The sequence below is a fragment of the Myzus persicae genome, unplaced genomic scaffold, assembly GCF_001856785.1.
Source record: "Myzus persicae strain clone G006 unplaced genomic scaffold, MPER_G0061.0, whole genome shotgun sequence".
NCBI lineage: Eukaryota > Metazoa > Arthropoda > Insecta > Hemiptera > Aphididae > Myzus > Myzus persicae.
This window is the reverse complement of record NW_019104080.1, coordinates 110334-124819: the sequence shown is the minus strand read 5'-3', so window position 1 is coordinate 124819 and position 14486 is coordinate 110334. Positions and strand designations below refer to the sequence as shown.

Below are 14486 nucleotides of genomic sequence, written 5' to 3'. Positions count from 1 at the left end.
CTTTATTCGAAATTCATTGAAAAGAATAAACTATTTAATTGATCTTTTAATAGATTAATAAATAGTGTTCAAACAAACGCCTCGTCGTCAAACGGTTACTTAAGACATGTAGTTTCTTTTATACTTATTCAAAGTTTCAAAAATGTTACTTTTATTATTATATAAGTTAATAGATACTTACTTATGAATTAGTATTCTTATTTTGTTATCTATCATAGACTGTAATAAATTAGATACTATAATCAACATTTCTGCATTTAATAAATATTTTGTAGAGTACCTGAAAATATTGAATTTTATTGACATAATTAATTATTTAAAAGTACACAATATTAACCTCACATTTAATATAAATAATATAATATTATCATTATATATTCAAAAATGATTTTACTTACCATGCATTTTTTGTACTACGTCTATAAATATATTTTTTTCTCCCCTAAAAATATTCGTTTAAAATAAGTAAGCTGTCTTAAAAACATTTATCAATATCTTGAATAGTTTAATGTCAACAGACATATAATTTGTAGAATATTCTGTGTCATACTATACTCATATGCAATTATGTAAATGATATAGCCCTCATTGTTCGTATAAAACTGACACATTGCACTTGGTACCATAAAGTTCAGTATGATGAATCATCTATAAATAATCAAACTACAACCCTTAGCACAATTTTCCATGAATTACTGATACAACTAACTTCACCATAGCTGTGGTAAAGGTAAGCGGTTTTTAAATAAAAGTTCACCTTGTAATTCCCTTCCCTTCCCCTCTATTCGCCACGCTGTTTGACAATGTCGTGTGTGTCAGCTCAAACTAGGGCTCATCGTGACAGGTAGGCGGTACCACCAGTTCGTAACTTAGAGATAACTATGTACAGAGTGGTCGCATACAATTTGTTCTAATTTCTTACCATATAAATCATTAATTTGTATGCGTATTGTTATTTTTTATTATCGCTTTTTAAGTACATACAATTATATTACATAAATAGTATTGGTATTTTATATGCATTGCATATTATATTATTACATACTTAAACTAGTTTGTACATTTTTGCAATTATTCTTCAAGTGTGATTCTTATCAAATCCGTCTATTCGAATGATTATTATGTTGTAATTTGTAACATACCCACGAGTAAGGTAAATGCCATATTATTTATATATTGATAATATTTATATTTGACTTGTTAATACCTAAGTGAATTGGTTTTTAATATTATAACATTCGCCATCATACTATAACTGCATTTACTGAGGATTTTAAAATTAGGTCTAAATTTGTAATTTTGTATTATTTTGTCTCTAATATCATTTGTTGTTTATTTTAAAACGTTATTTGATAATGATATCTTATGTTTTGGTAAGATTCTTAATTTATTAATACATATACATATTATAAGGAAATTAACTACCTATTCGTGATCTACATTTTGGAAGGTTCAATGCATGTTATGATAAGCAATACATTGAAACAATTATTTTAAAAGTAACTAAATAAAAAAAGTAAACTATTAAGTTTATAAATAATAATTTACTTTCACGTTTCGTCATGATATTTTGTATCAGCATAACGCTGTAGAGTCGTGACAAAATATGGCTCACGCTATAATATTTAAAGACAAAAGCCGAGTAGGCGGAGTCGGTTTGATTACTGTCAAACGTCAAGCCCTTCCGTGTATTGTTTTAAAGTCTCTTTAGAACTGCAGTCTGCTTATAGGTAGGTACATGGTCTTTGCTGCACAGAAAAAATATGTACTACCCACATTTCAAGTAATATCTTCTTACTCCTATGGACTTTTATCAAATTAAACAGCCGTGCTATCTGTACCGCTGTAAGATAAAAAATCTCGAGGTATTGTAAATATATGTGTTTATTAAAACACTTTCGTAGGTTGCAAATAGTCATCAACATCATTTATTTATCTGTTATTATTATTTTTTATGCACCGTATCTTTTTCATTCGTAGTTCACTTTTATAATTTTAAATTGCATCATATTACATATTTCAACTTTTAATATTAATCAACTGCTTATTTTGGAATTAAATTATTTCTAAAGAATGTCGTTGGTCTATTTATTAGATTCTCAGCGGAGCAATGAATGTATTGATTTTACAATGTTGTGCGTGTTTTTATTTTTGTGCCTGAAGATTCTGAAAATACTTTTTCTAATAGAAAAATTCTCCGGTCATTAACTTTGAGGAATATTTCTGATAGAAAATTGGATATAATTTATACTTTGGTTATAAGTTTCTTAGTACTTTCTAAATTATAATGGGGAGAACAAAAAAAATAAATGAACATGTATTACAATTTTAATATCATTATTACAATAATTGCTCGATGAGCACGGTTACCAAAAAGTTAGACCATTTCCACCAAAAATCGTTTTTCGTATACGGTTATAGATATATCATTGAATTCAAATTTAACAAATCAAATTATACAGGGTCCCAATCAATGACGATCTACATTACACCTTTTTAATTTTTATTGTTGCTTAATTAGATTTCAAATGTAATGGTACTTTAACTTATTTTTGGTTTTATTATTAGACTATTTACGTTTCAATGTTTATTTCATTTTTGCGTGTTACGTTTAAATGTTTTCCAAAGTACTACTTACTATGTACATTATATATATATATATATATATATAAGGTGACCTACTTATTCAATGAGGTTGTCTACTTTATTAATTGTTATACGATCGAAATTGATTCAACCGATTCGACATTCATGTGCATACCTATTATATATGATAAGGATTATAAAGGGAAAAGTTTTCAATCAGATGCCGCTATTTTCATTTTATGATTCTAATATATTTGAATTTTATATATACATACTTATACATCAATATTACCGTAACACTAAATTTTACCTACTTACTTAAGTGTAGTTTTATATTATAGGAATACAAAATATACTACAGAGCTTAAATATTAGCTACTTTATACTTCATTTTCTAAGTTTATTTCTTTAAAATAATAAATATAGGTAAATGGTGAATAATAATGATTTACAAAGCAATATATTTTAGCATTAAAATCTAGTTAGTTTGACGATTAAGTACTTTCCTATTATTATTTCTTCTGCTTATTATTTTTAATATCTAGTTATTAGTGAAGCGTACACTGTAGCATCCATCATATGACATAATTATGGTAAACGAAGGGTCATGCTGTCAAATAATATCTGGTCAGGGACATTGTGCGGGCCGCCTTATAAAGTTATAACTTATAACTTAAAACTAATAATAAGAGATGGAATCGATCGGTACCTACGTAGTCTCTTTTTCTCGTCTCCGTTGACCTTATAACTCAATAGTGTTTGATACATTATATCAAAAACAATTCTAATTTGAGATTAAGATGAATAAATCGTGTTTTATTTCACTACTGATATTAATTGTTAAATAAAAATATTTAAGTAAAAAAAAAATCCAAGTATTTTAAATTTTAATGTCACCGTCTACATTCTTCAGAATTATAAATTAAAAAAAACTTTTTAATTATAATGTGTAATGTAATGCCATTATGTGAGCAGAGGCTCCCATGAAAAAAATTAAAACACATTCCAAAACATAGTATTTTAAATAATCTCGTGGTGTTTATGTTGAAAGGATGAAACATGAATCCGATATACGTCCGTGATAAAAATAGTTTAAGAGTTGTGACCATCTTAGTAAGTAGGAAACAGTATTATGAAAAAACTACTCTATATTATGTATTTATACATTTGTCAATTTGAACGTTTTCAAGAAGTCGAGAATAATTTATAAATCAACCAATAAAATATGTATTACATGTTAATAAATAGTAAGTATACATATCTATATGTATCATTATATTGATTATATATTGAAAATTGGAAGTTATGTTAAATGTTAGTTTGTTAGTACACGATATTGCATCAATACATCTTTAAGTCATATTCATATTCTTGCGCTTTTAATTATTATTTGAACTAAATACTAATAATTAATGGATAAGGTGTCTGCTGAAAAAAAATTTGAAAAAATGTAAAAAAAACAAACTGTAATACCCACTATTGTTGGTTCTATTTTCAACTTTTATAATAATAATCAATAAACCACCCCTCCATTTTCACTTAAAATTATTCTGTAGGTACATAATTTATTTTTCATCATATCTATAAATTCGAACTAGAAGTTACTAAACTGTTAAAATATGTAAATATACTAAAGTTAATAGTCCATTAGAATGGTTTTACAAAATTATAAAATGGATGTACTATTGAATTTTTGTTGATTGATTACATAATACTAATATGTAATTACTATAATGTTCAAATGATCATTGCCGCTATATTTTCTAAACAACTACTCTTTCGAATTTTAATTTAGATTAATAAAAATTGTCAAAAAATTATCTGCTGAATAATTTAAAGTGAAAAAGAGAAGTCCCGTTGAAAAACAAAAGTTTTTATTTCCATGGGACACTTTATATGGTACTAAAAATGTCAAGAATATTAGTATAATCTTTATATACATAGTAACAGCACATTTTACATCCATAATAATCCACTTAACTATGTTATTTTTAAAATTAGAGTGAATTGGCCTTTAATACAATTTAAAAGTAGATTATGATCTTGGTTATCTTGTAGATTTTTTATGATATTTTTATTATGTGATCATTTTAATTCTATACATTTATATAAATTTTAAAATGACTATAATTTGCTTCAAATTTAAAGTGCTCACAACTTGCTTGCTAATAAAAATACCCTTACAATCTTACGAAAAGCCCAAGATATTATTAATCTTACCTTTAGATTTTATAATATGTCAATTCGTTGTATCTGGATTATTGTGAACTTAAAATGTTGCACGCTTGTGAGATTTAAGCAACGCATATTGTAACTACGTGGTGTCCTCTTAAGAAAAATCGATTCGATATCAGTTTTTTTTTAATTATAAAGTATATAAAATATAATATAAAAACTTTGGAAGTGTTTTCAATTTACTTTCATATTTTAGTTGAATTTTTCGAAATTATTACGTTAGTGTGTATAATATAAGTATATTTATTTAAGTATATTTTATACATTTAAAAATTTATTTTTTTCTAAAGGTGCTATACAACTATCGATAACTATAAATTAAATATAATTATTACCTTAACCATATGTATTATTTAATAATTAATAAATATCTGAGGATCTTGCTTTAGTTTTGGGGCTTTAACATTTAGGGGCCTTATTAAGAGAATATTTTTGTTTAATTGTGTTAGAAGGGTGTGGTAAAGAGTCTCGACTTTCATTTTTAACAGTTGGGAGTTGGGACTTAACGTCCTAACCTAACCATGTTGTTTCTTTGAGATGATAAATGTTGAGCCCCTCCACACACACACAGTGATGTGACTATATATTCGAATAGTAGTAAATTCAATAAATAATCATACTATCTTTCTACAAATATTATTGTAAACAAACTCTCTATAATTTATATTATATTAGTTTATAGAAATGTACAGTACTGGATCAAATACTTATCATTTATCAATAAACAAGTTTTCGTTAAATGTTCCTATCTTTGTTCATAATCCATGATTAAAACCAATAGGTAACAATGTACAATGTATTATAATCTAAAAATATTATTATATAGTATTGTATATTGACCTTTAGTGGGGAAAGTAATTAGGTACCTAATTGGTATAGATCCCGATTACAGTGAAATATGGCATTATTAGGGAATAACGGTCATTGCATTTTTAGACGTTGCACACAGTTCTAGTTGAAAAGTATTGAATTTGTAGACACATTATTTTTAATTACATTAATTTCTTTGAGTAGTTTTTTTTTGTATTCCGCGTCATTCTTATAATATAATTTTGGAAGTTTCTATAAAATATAAAATGGACAGAATTGAAAAATGGTTGGATGAAGACGAATACTTGTTCACGAAATCAATGCACGCTTATATCGAGAGTCGTATAATTTGGGACCTTAAGCGATTACCAATATCTGTGTTTCGTATGAAAAAGAACCGTTATGAAAATCCAAAATTCCGTTATAGTGTCAGTGCCTCAGTTGTGTCATTTTTGTGATTGTTTTCAATCCCCGCGAATTTCAAACTAAATATGTTTGTTTTTTATTTTTGGTTTTAGGCTCCAGAAAACGAACTTCGTAAAGTAAATGTCAACAGTGGAGAACGAATACTCTCTGAACATGAGTTACGCATACAGCGTTCTTTGCAAAGACTTAATCTTCCTGAATGGTACAAGACATGCAATGTACCGGCTCAAGGATTTATTTTGAAGAGACATAGTGATGCTGGTTATACGACCAGTATGTCTAGCCTATCGTCAAACCAATCACAGTCACCAAAAATGTATTCTAATTACAGTAAGCAGTTTATAAAATAAAAGATTGCAATATTGTTTTCTCTATACAAATAAATATATTGTTGTTTCAGATAATACTCTGCTTAGTCCCCAAACACATGCTGCAACTAAGAATTTTTCACGTTGGAGTACTAGCCGCTTAAATGGATCGAATTCAAATAGTACATCTCCTTGTAGTTCCACACGGTCATCATTTAACTATCGTCAACCATATTTGGGTTGGAGATCTCAGGAAAAATTATCCAAACCTAGAACACCAGCTGAACGACTTGCTGCTGGATTACTTGCTCAACAACACCATGAACAGGTAATTTTTATATTGAAACATTACAATCATTTTTATTATTTTCATAATTTTGAATTTAAATAAGTCATCATTGTGTTAATTGTGTAAGTATTAAATTTGCTTGTATGAAATAGTAAACAGATGATGTTCAATAGTAATTCCCTTACTTGCTAACACCGATAACTCAAAACATTTTTAAATTAAAATAATATTTAAAAATTCCATATAATATATATCATTAAATAGTCAAATAGGTTCTATCCTAATTCTACAGCTTATGATTTCAATTCATATACCATTTTATTGACGGGTAAAACCGATGTGGAACATCCTGGCACTTTTAATATTATAAATACATTAATTAGTCAAAAACTTGCAAAAATGCAACATTTCAATTTTGAATAATTTTATATACATGGTTATCTAATCTTTATTGGATTGTTATTTCTCTATTTTAAAGCCATGTCAAACAAGCTTATCTGAAGTACAGTCATCAATTAAAGAAGTGACATCAGCTATAGCCAACTATGTATCATCATCGACACCGGATGGAAGTAAAGAAAGGTTGAATACTGATCAGGATACCCCATCTAGGTAAAAATTGGTTACATAACAATGTAAAAATATAATGAGTTGAATCTATTTTGAATTTTGTACTTTTTAGATGCCCGTCTTTCAAAGGTAGCGCAGGTCGCTTATGTTGGCTGGAAAGTTCATTTGTAGGCAACAAGCGTCCCAGTTTAACAAGAGACACACCACCATCAGAATTAAGCACACCACCATCACATCGAAAGGCTACGCCTATCAGACAAACTCAAAATAATGGCAATTTGGTTAATGGTGAGTGTGAATATACGTAGACAAGGCTTGCTGCCAAGTACAAAATATTGGACACTGCCTGCCGTGTAGAAGCCGATAATATGCTTATCAGAACAATATCATATGATATAGCACTTGAACAGCTTTTGTTGGACTACCTTTAGATTTTATTTATTTATTTTGTAATTTGTTTTCGTTTTAGTATAAGCGAGTTAGTTGTTAATAATGTTTTATTTTTTTTATGTATGTTGCACTCAAAGCAAAATTTAAACATTGTAGATTATTTTTTTTATTATTATTATTAATTATGAATAAGCTAAAATCGTAGAGCATGACAAAATCAATGAATATTTGTTGTATGTTTAAATCTTTTTAGTATTAATTAATTGATTTCAATTGTTGATGCTATTATGAAAAAATAAATAGTAATATTAAATTAAAAAGAAAATTCACTGGGACATTTCAATACATTTGTATGTAAATATTTCTTTAAATAAGAAATTATTTGTTACTTGATTATAAAACCAATTGATTTATAATGAACTAAGACATCATAAATAAAAAATAAACAAGTAAAGTATACATTATTAATAAACCTATACATTGTATACAAATCTTGTTGAATATTGACAAGTCTTATAAATTATTATTTAAAGTTAATTTATATGTTTGTTTTTTAGTGTATATTGTGTAGAGTTAAAAATATTAAGGAATCACAAAAAATATTTTTTATTTTTTTTTACATCATTGATCAATAACTGTAATTAAAATATGAATTTATGGTGCTAGATAAATATTGTAATAGTTTATCAAACCATTTTTGGAATCCATTGTTTTGAATTCTGTTTTTAAATTACCATGTTAATGCTAATTTAAATAACATGGTAAAGTATACATTCTTAACAATGACAGTATTCTGCATATCTGCTTAAAAAATATTTTTTTAAGTATTTATGCGGTAGTGCAATACTATTGTTGTTATAAGTTAAAATATAATATGTACATTTTTTTAGTAATTCATAAACTTGAATAGGCTTTTAAATGTATTATATTGTGTGATTTTTGGAAACCTAACATTGCATTTCTTTTCGTAAATCATAGTTCATAGTTTCATACTTCGTACTTATTACATTTTTTCATAATGTTTATTCATAATTTATTATTTAATAATAAACAAAATTTGAGATAAGATAATATGATAAAGGTGGCCTTTTTATCTATCTCACATACTCCCTCGGTGCTGCAAACTATCATCATTTCAGTTTAAATTTAAAAACATTGTTGTATACAAATATTTATTTATCATACTTTTAATTATATTTGATTTACATAATTGATAATTATTTATAAATTATATTCTATATAATATATATATTTATAAATGTTGCTTTTTAATGTTACTAGTAAAATGTATTGTTTTACGTTATTTTTATGTACATACATGGTTTAACAATAAGCTAATTGTAGTGTAATCATTGAAATTTCTAAATTTTAAATATGATGATGTAATTATTTTCTGATCAGTGAACTCAATATTAGTTACTCAAACTTCAATGTTAAGTTTCAACCCAGATGATCGATATACTATGAATCTATTTCATTTTTATTATTAATTGAATTTTATCTTTACTAATAAGTAATAACTATCATGCATATTTGAATGTATAGTACCAACATTTATATAAATGTACATTAACATTTTTTACATACTATTATGGACAATATTAATAATTTATTTTTTAAGATCCTACTTCAGTTTTACACCTATTATACATTATAATTATATTATTATAATTTATAATTTTTTACACTTGAACGCTTTGGTAAAAATACCAAATCTTATAACTAGTAAATGACATTTTGAATATAAGTATAGAACTCAATAAAATATTTATTTGTTTTCAAATAATTTATCTCATCCAGCTCTTTAACTAATGATTATTGTTTTTAAGATAATCAAAAATTACACTAAATTAATTTTTTTTTAATTTTGGTTATTTACCTTGCCAGTAAAACTATGTATTATGATAAAATAATGGTTTTATTTATTCTACCTAATAAATATTTTGTTCACTAAGTACACAACATCTGTAACTATGTTTTGTAAATTACATTATTATATAGGTAATATAATATTGCAAATTATTTTATTATATATTTTTTTTTTATTTAAATATATATTATATTATTATATATATTATAATATAGTAAATGTAAGTCGCGCCTGTTTCCCCCCAAAAAAAAATTAATAACTATAAGACAATAATAAATAGTGTATTTTGTTTACAATTTTAAATGTTTAAAAAATAAATTGCTTACACTGAGCTAAATTAAATTTTGTTATTGTTTCATGTCATTAATTTATAGTATTTCCTTAATTGTGATTAGGTACCTACGGAGCAACCAAATTGTTGATTGCGCATTTTGCCATTCCATTTTGTATTCCATAGTGCCATTTCGTGCATGTGTTTTCTCAACTCGATTATTATTATTTCACTGCGCCGTATCCGTATATGCATTATAAAATATTGTTTTCAACCTGCTGTAAAATATACTGAGCTTTATCATCTCGTTCATTGAAACTAATGTTGACTATTATTATTATTATTATTATTGTTATTATTATTATTATTATGATTATTGTTATTATATTGAGAAAGTTTTTTTTAAATTTCTTTGGCGACTGTTGAGAATTCACTTTTCGGCACGAATAATTACAGATCGGCCGAGTCCCGGTTCGACGACCATGGACGACGTCCTAAACTCGTTGTTAGGGTTGCAGTTCCAGGGGACGACCGCTAATAACGCTAGGTATCACCACCACCACCTACCCCACCAACAGCATCACGGTACCGATGCCGACGAAAGCAGGGGTGGGGACCTTAGACGAAGGCCCTACGCTGCTTCAGGTACGGCCAACGTGTAAGTGTGATAAAAATGCGTTTGTATAGAAATCGCAACGACAAAATCGAAATAATATAATACATCATTTCTCCCCCCCCCCCTCCACCGGTATAGTTTTTATTAATTATTCAACCGTAGTATTGTCGTGTGATCGTTTTATGTATGTAGTATATTATCATAGTAGACTTACCTATACCTACAATACCTAACCTTTAATTCGTACAATACAAAATATTATATCATTATGTCGTTCATAGATGCATTATTTTAGTTGTATAGTTTTAGTCGTATTTGTGTGCTATATTTAGTATAGTATCGTTTTAGAAACTTTTTTAAAACAAACTAGGGATGGGTTGAACTTAAGTTTTTAAAAACGTTTTGAATCCAAACTTAATCTTAATTTTTTTGAACTGTTGATACTCAAATTTGGGTTGAACTTTTTAAATTTGATCCAACTTTTTAAAAATAACGATAACAAATAAAATAGCAGTAAAACAGTATTAACGGCCAACAAAAGAAAAAAAAATTAATCTGCTGTCAGACTAGAATATTTTGAACTTCAATTGATCGCGAACAGCAGTTGTTCGAGAATCCATCCCTGAGTCAATAAAAACAAACAACAATACATTTTACATTTAAAGCCGCGCTCGTCATTAATCGAACTTATATGTTGAATCGCGTGCGTGCGATGCGTACAGTTTCAGGTAACACGTCGGCGGCTGTGTCACAAGCAGTAGCAACGCCTCCTAAAAAGCAGCATCAAGCGGGTCCTCTACCTGGTGGTTCTGCCGGATCGATTCGTTGCCGGTACTCGGAATGTCAACTGTCGGCCTCTGTTTCCGAGGCCCGACGCACGTTCAAGATGTGCCACAACTGCAACCACATGTACTGCTCGAAGCGCTGCCGGCGCGCGCACTGGCAGAACCACCGGAAAACGTGTCTGAACCGGCGCACGGCCGTGCTGTGCCCGTCCATCGTGGACGCGATTAGGGCGAACGACCGGTGCACCGAGCGACTTTCAACGATCGCCCGGCGCGGTTACCTGACGCACGGCCGCGGGGCGGTGAAGTGCTACTTCTCGGGCGTCGAACTGGCCGACAAGTTCGTGCGGGGCGGCGGCGACGACATGCAGTGCGAACCTGTGTACGCCAAGTGGACCGACATCGACCCAGAGCTGGACGCGCTCGAACAGCTGTGCAAGACGTACAACCCGGACACGCGGTACGTGCTGCACGTGTCCGTGTGCGTGTTGAGCGAGGTGCCGGGTCCGGGACCGGTGCAGTGGGAGCGGCACGTGGTGTACAAGTGCGTCAAGATGCACCTGGACAAGAGTCTGCGCGCCGCCGCCGCCGCCCCCCTGCAATCTGCGGCCGCCGAAGCCTCTGAACCGGCCGCGGACGATGTTGGCGGCAGTCCGGACACTCTAATACTGACCTCGTTGCCGGGACGTGACCAGCGGGACGTGCGCACCTCCCGCCGCGTGTGCTTCGTCAATGTGCAGCGACACCTCCGGCAGAGGGGCGTCGAGCTCCGGCAGCAGTTCCCGGACGTGCACCGGAAGCTGTGCGAGTACGTAGACGGTGGCCCGGACGTCACGTTCACGCCGGTCACAGTGTACCCACGGGACAGGGCTTCCGGCAAGACGTTCATGTGCATCATCATGCCGGACACGGAGCCCGAGAAGCTGAGTCTGTTGCCCGGGGACAGTGCTAGAGTGCAGACCATCGACGTTGGTCAAGAGTCCGCCGCCGCCACTGAACGCCTTGGTCAGTAATCGTCGACCGTCGTTCTATAATATACCCCGTGGCTTTTAGGGAGGGGTTGTGTCTGTACGTTGCGTTTCCTCCCTCGTATACCTGTGGTGCACTCGCTTCCGGCCCGCCCCTACACTTAGACGTTCACAATAATTTAATCTTCGCGTCGGGAGTGAGGAAGTGCAGATAATTCGGGAAATTAGTAGACACTATAGATACCCATTTGATATTATGATATTGCGAACACGTTCGACTTCTTAAATATTTATAACTATTAGCAGATAGTGCGTTACCTGTCACCGCGGGTAACTCGACGATGAAACGTTTTATTATGACTTCGAAGTTTAAACACTAAAAACCTTACAATAATATTGTTTGTGGGCCTAAAAATTGGAATATTGTAATTTGCATCACGCCGCACTACTGCAGTAATTGTATTAAAAAAAAAAAAATTAATTAGAAAGGAGAATGTTAACAAATATAATATACATACCTATATAGTTATTGATGGGGACAAACGCGGCGTTAAGACACCACTACATATTATTATATTGTCCTAAATTCTACATTGACAATTTATTAGGATACATACCTACAATATTATAATATTTATCTTTATTTACAAGTTATTATTGTTAATCGTGTTGTTCGTTATTTTATTATTATTGTTATTACATTTATACATATAATATTAATATTTATTATACATACGACATACCTACACTCAAATGCATTAAATATTTACTTTATAATATTACTTTATAATTGCGAGTGTGTGTCAGAGATCTTACAGACATCTGCAGTGTAAATTCAGAATAAATTCAAATACCATTAAATATTGTGAATAATATTTTACTTGAATTTTGAATACCTATTTTAAAATTTGATTTTAATTCTTCAGTTTTATATAATTACCTAATGTATAATACATTTAACACATGTAGTGGATAGGCATAGGTGATTTAGTAGAAGTTTAGGGGTGGTGATCAGGAGGGTGTTAATTTTTTTAAATAAAGCTCACTTTGGGTAGAAAAACAAATCCGTAGATATAATAATACTCCTCTATCAACGTTTCAAATATTTTCACTCTTTTCATCAAAAATATTATCTATTGACTATCGTGCAATCGGAGGTAATAAAACATTGATTTATGATAAATCTAAATAACAATGGGACTGATGAATTCCAAACACATATTTTTGGAATATTAATGATCAAAATAATTTTAATTTATATTGAATATGTAACTACTTGAAATGTTTTTATTTCCAGAATAAATTGTTTCAGTACCTATTACAATTTAGAAGTATTAAAAAAATAATAAAATAACATACAAATTATCGAACGCGAAAAAATCTTGGAGGGCTAATCCACCGTATCCCCCTCCCCCCCACCAACCACACAACAAACCACAACATAGTCGATAAACCACGAACGCTGGTACACATTACAAATGAAAATGTGTACCTAATCAAACAATTAATAAAAACATTGGTATAGACTATAGGTACCTAAAGTTTCGTGAAACATTCTTAAATAACGCCGTCGACAGACCATGAAAACATGTCTGACGAACCTATAGGCTATAACCATAACCTATAAGGTATAATAATAATTAATAATATTACCTATATTGTTATGTACACGTACATACAATTATTTATACAGGTTTCAACGATTCCGGGCTATAACAGTCACAATGTTCACGATGGCATTATATTATGTAATGTTTATTGCTTAAATCGTATTGTAGTAGTTAGTATATGATATAAGGTTGATTGTTTTGTGGCGTTCATAAGGCAACGCGATAAATTGCATCAGACAATGTATTATTTTCTATGACGTTTGTGTATAATCGTTAATGCATTTCCCTTAACCATTTGTATATGTGTTACGGGGAATACGATACAATATCCCATAGGTGCCTACAAATGCTCGCTGACATGGCAGTATAGTGATGGTGGCACCAACATATTGTTTTGCCTCCCCGTTTTAAGCTCAAATCCATTGAATTGGCTGGCCAATTATTTTCAAGGGGGGAGGGGGCTGTACAAACATCTAAGAGACTTTGCCTCCCTCCCTCACCACATCCAATCATCCAACTGGTTTCGCCTATAATATATAATTTACCGAAACATTTATACGTTCTAATATTATTATCTATATTATATACTTATATGGGTACTAAATATATAAATATAATATTGTACAAAAAATTTAGAATATTATTATCATTTAGTTTTGTATTTTTGTTGTAACTTGTAACCTTTATAGACTGTAATCGACATATTTTCTCCCGATTCGTACAGTTCAATAATTACGATATAAATAGGTACG

At 30.3% G+C, this 14486-nt stretch overlaps 1 protein-coding gene across 3 annotated transcripts in view; it reads left to right on the top strand.

Annotated features, from left to right (window-relative positions):
- The window catches only part of LOC111038463, a 35389-nt gene extending 21185 nt beyond the window's left edge, over positions 1-14204 (top strand). For 2 of the 3 annotated variants that reach the window (XM_022321582.1, XM_022321584.1), the window contains 6 exons: positions 6150-6387; positions 6458-6693; positions 7133-7266; positions 7337-7512; positions 10212-10400; positions 11094-14204. In XM_022321582.1, coding sequence (XP_022177274.1) covers positions 6150-6387; positions 6458-6693; positions 7133-7266; positions 7337-7512; positions 10212-10400; positions 11094-12169 — 2049 coding nt within the window. In that variant the 3' untranslated portion in view covers positions 12170-14204. The remainder of the gene's footprint in view (positions 1-6149; positions 6388-6457; positions 6694-7132; positions 7267-7336; positions 7513-10211; positions 10401-11093) is intronic. The other variant, XM_022321583.1, reaches the window with a different exon arrangement.
- The last annotated feature ends 282 nt before the right edge of the window (positions 14205-14486 follow it).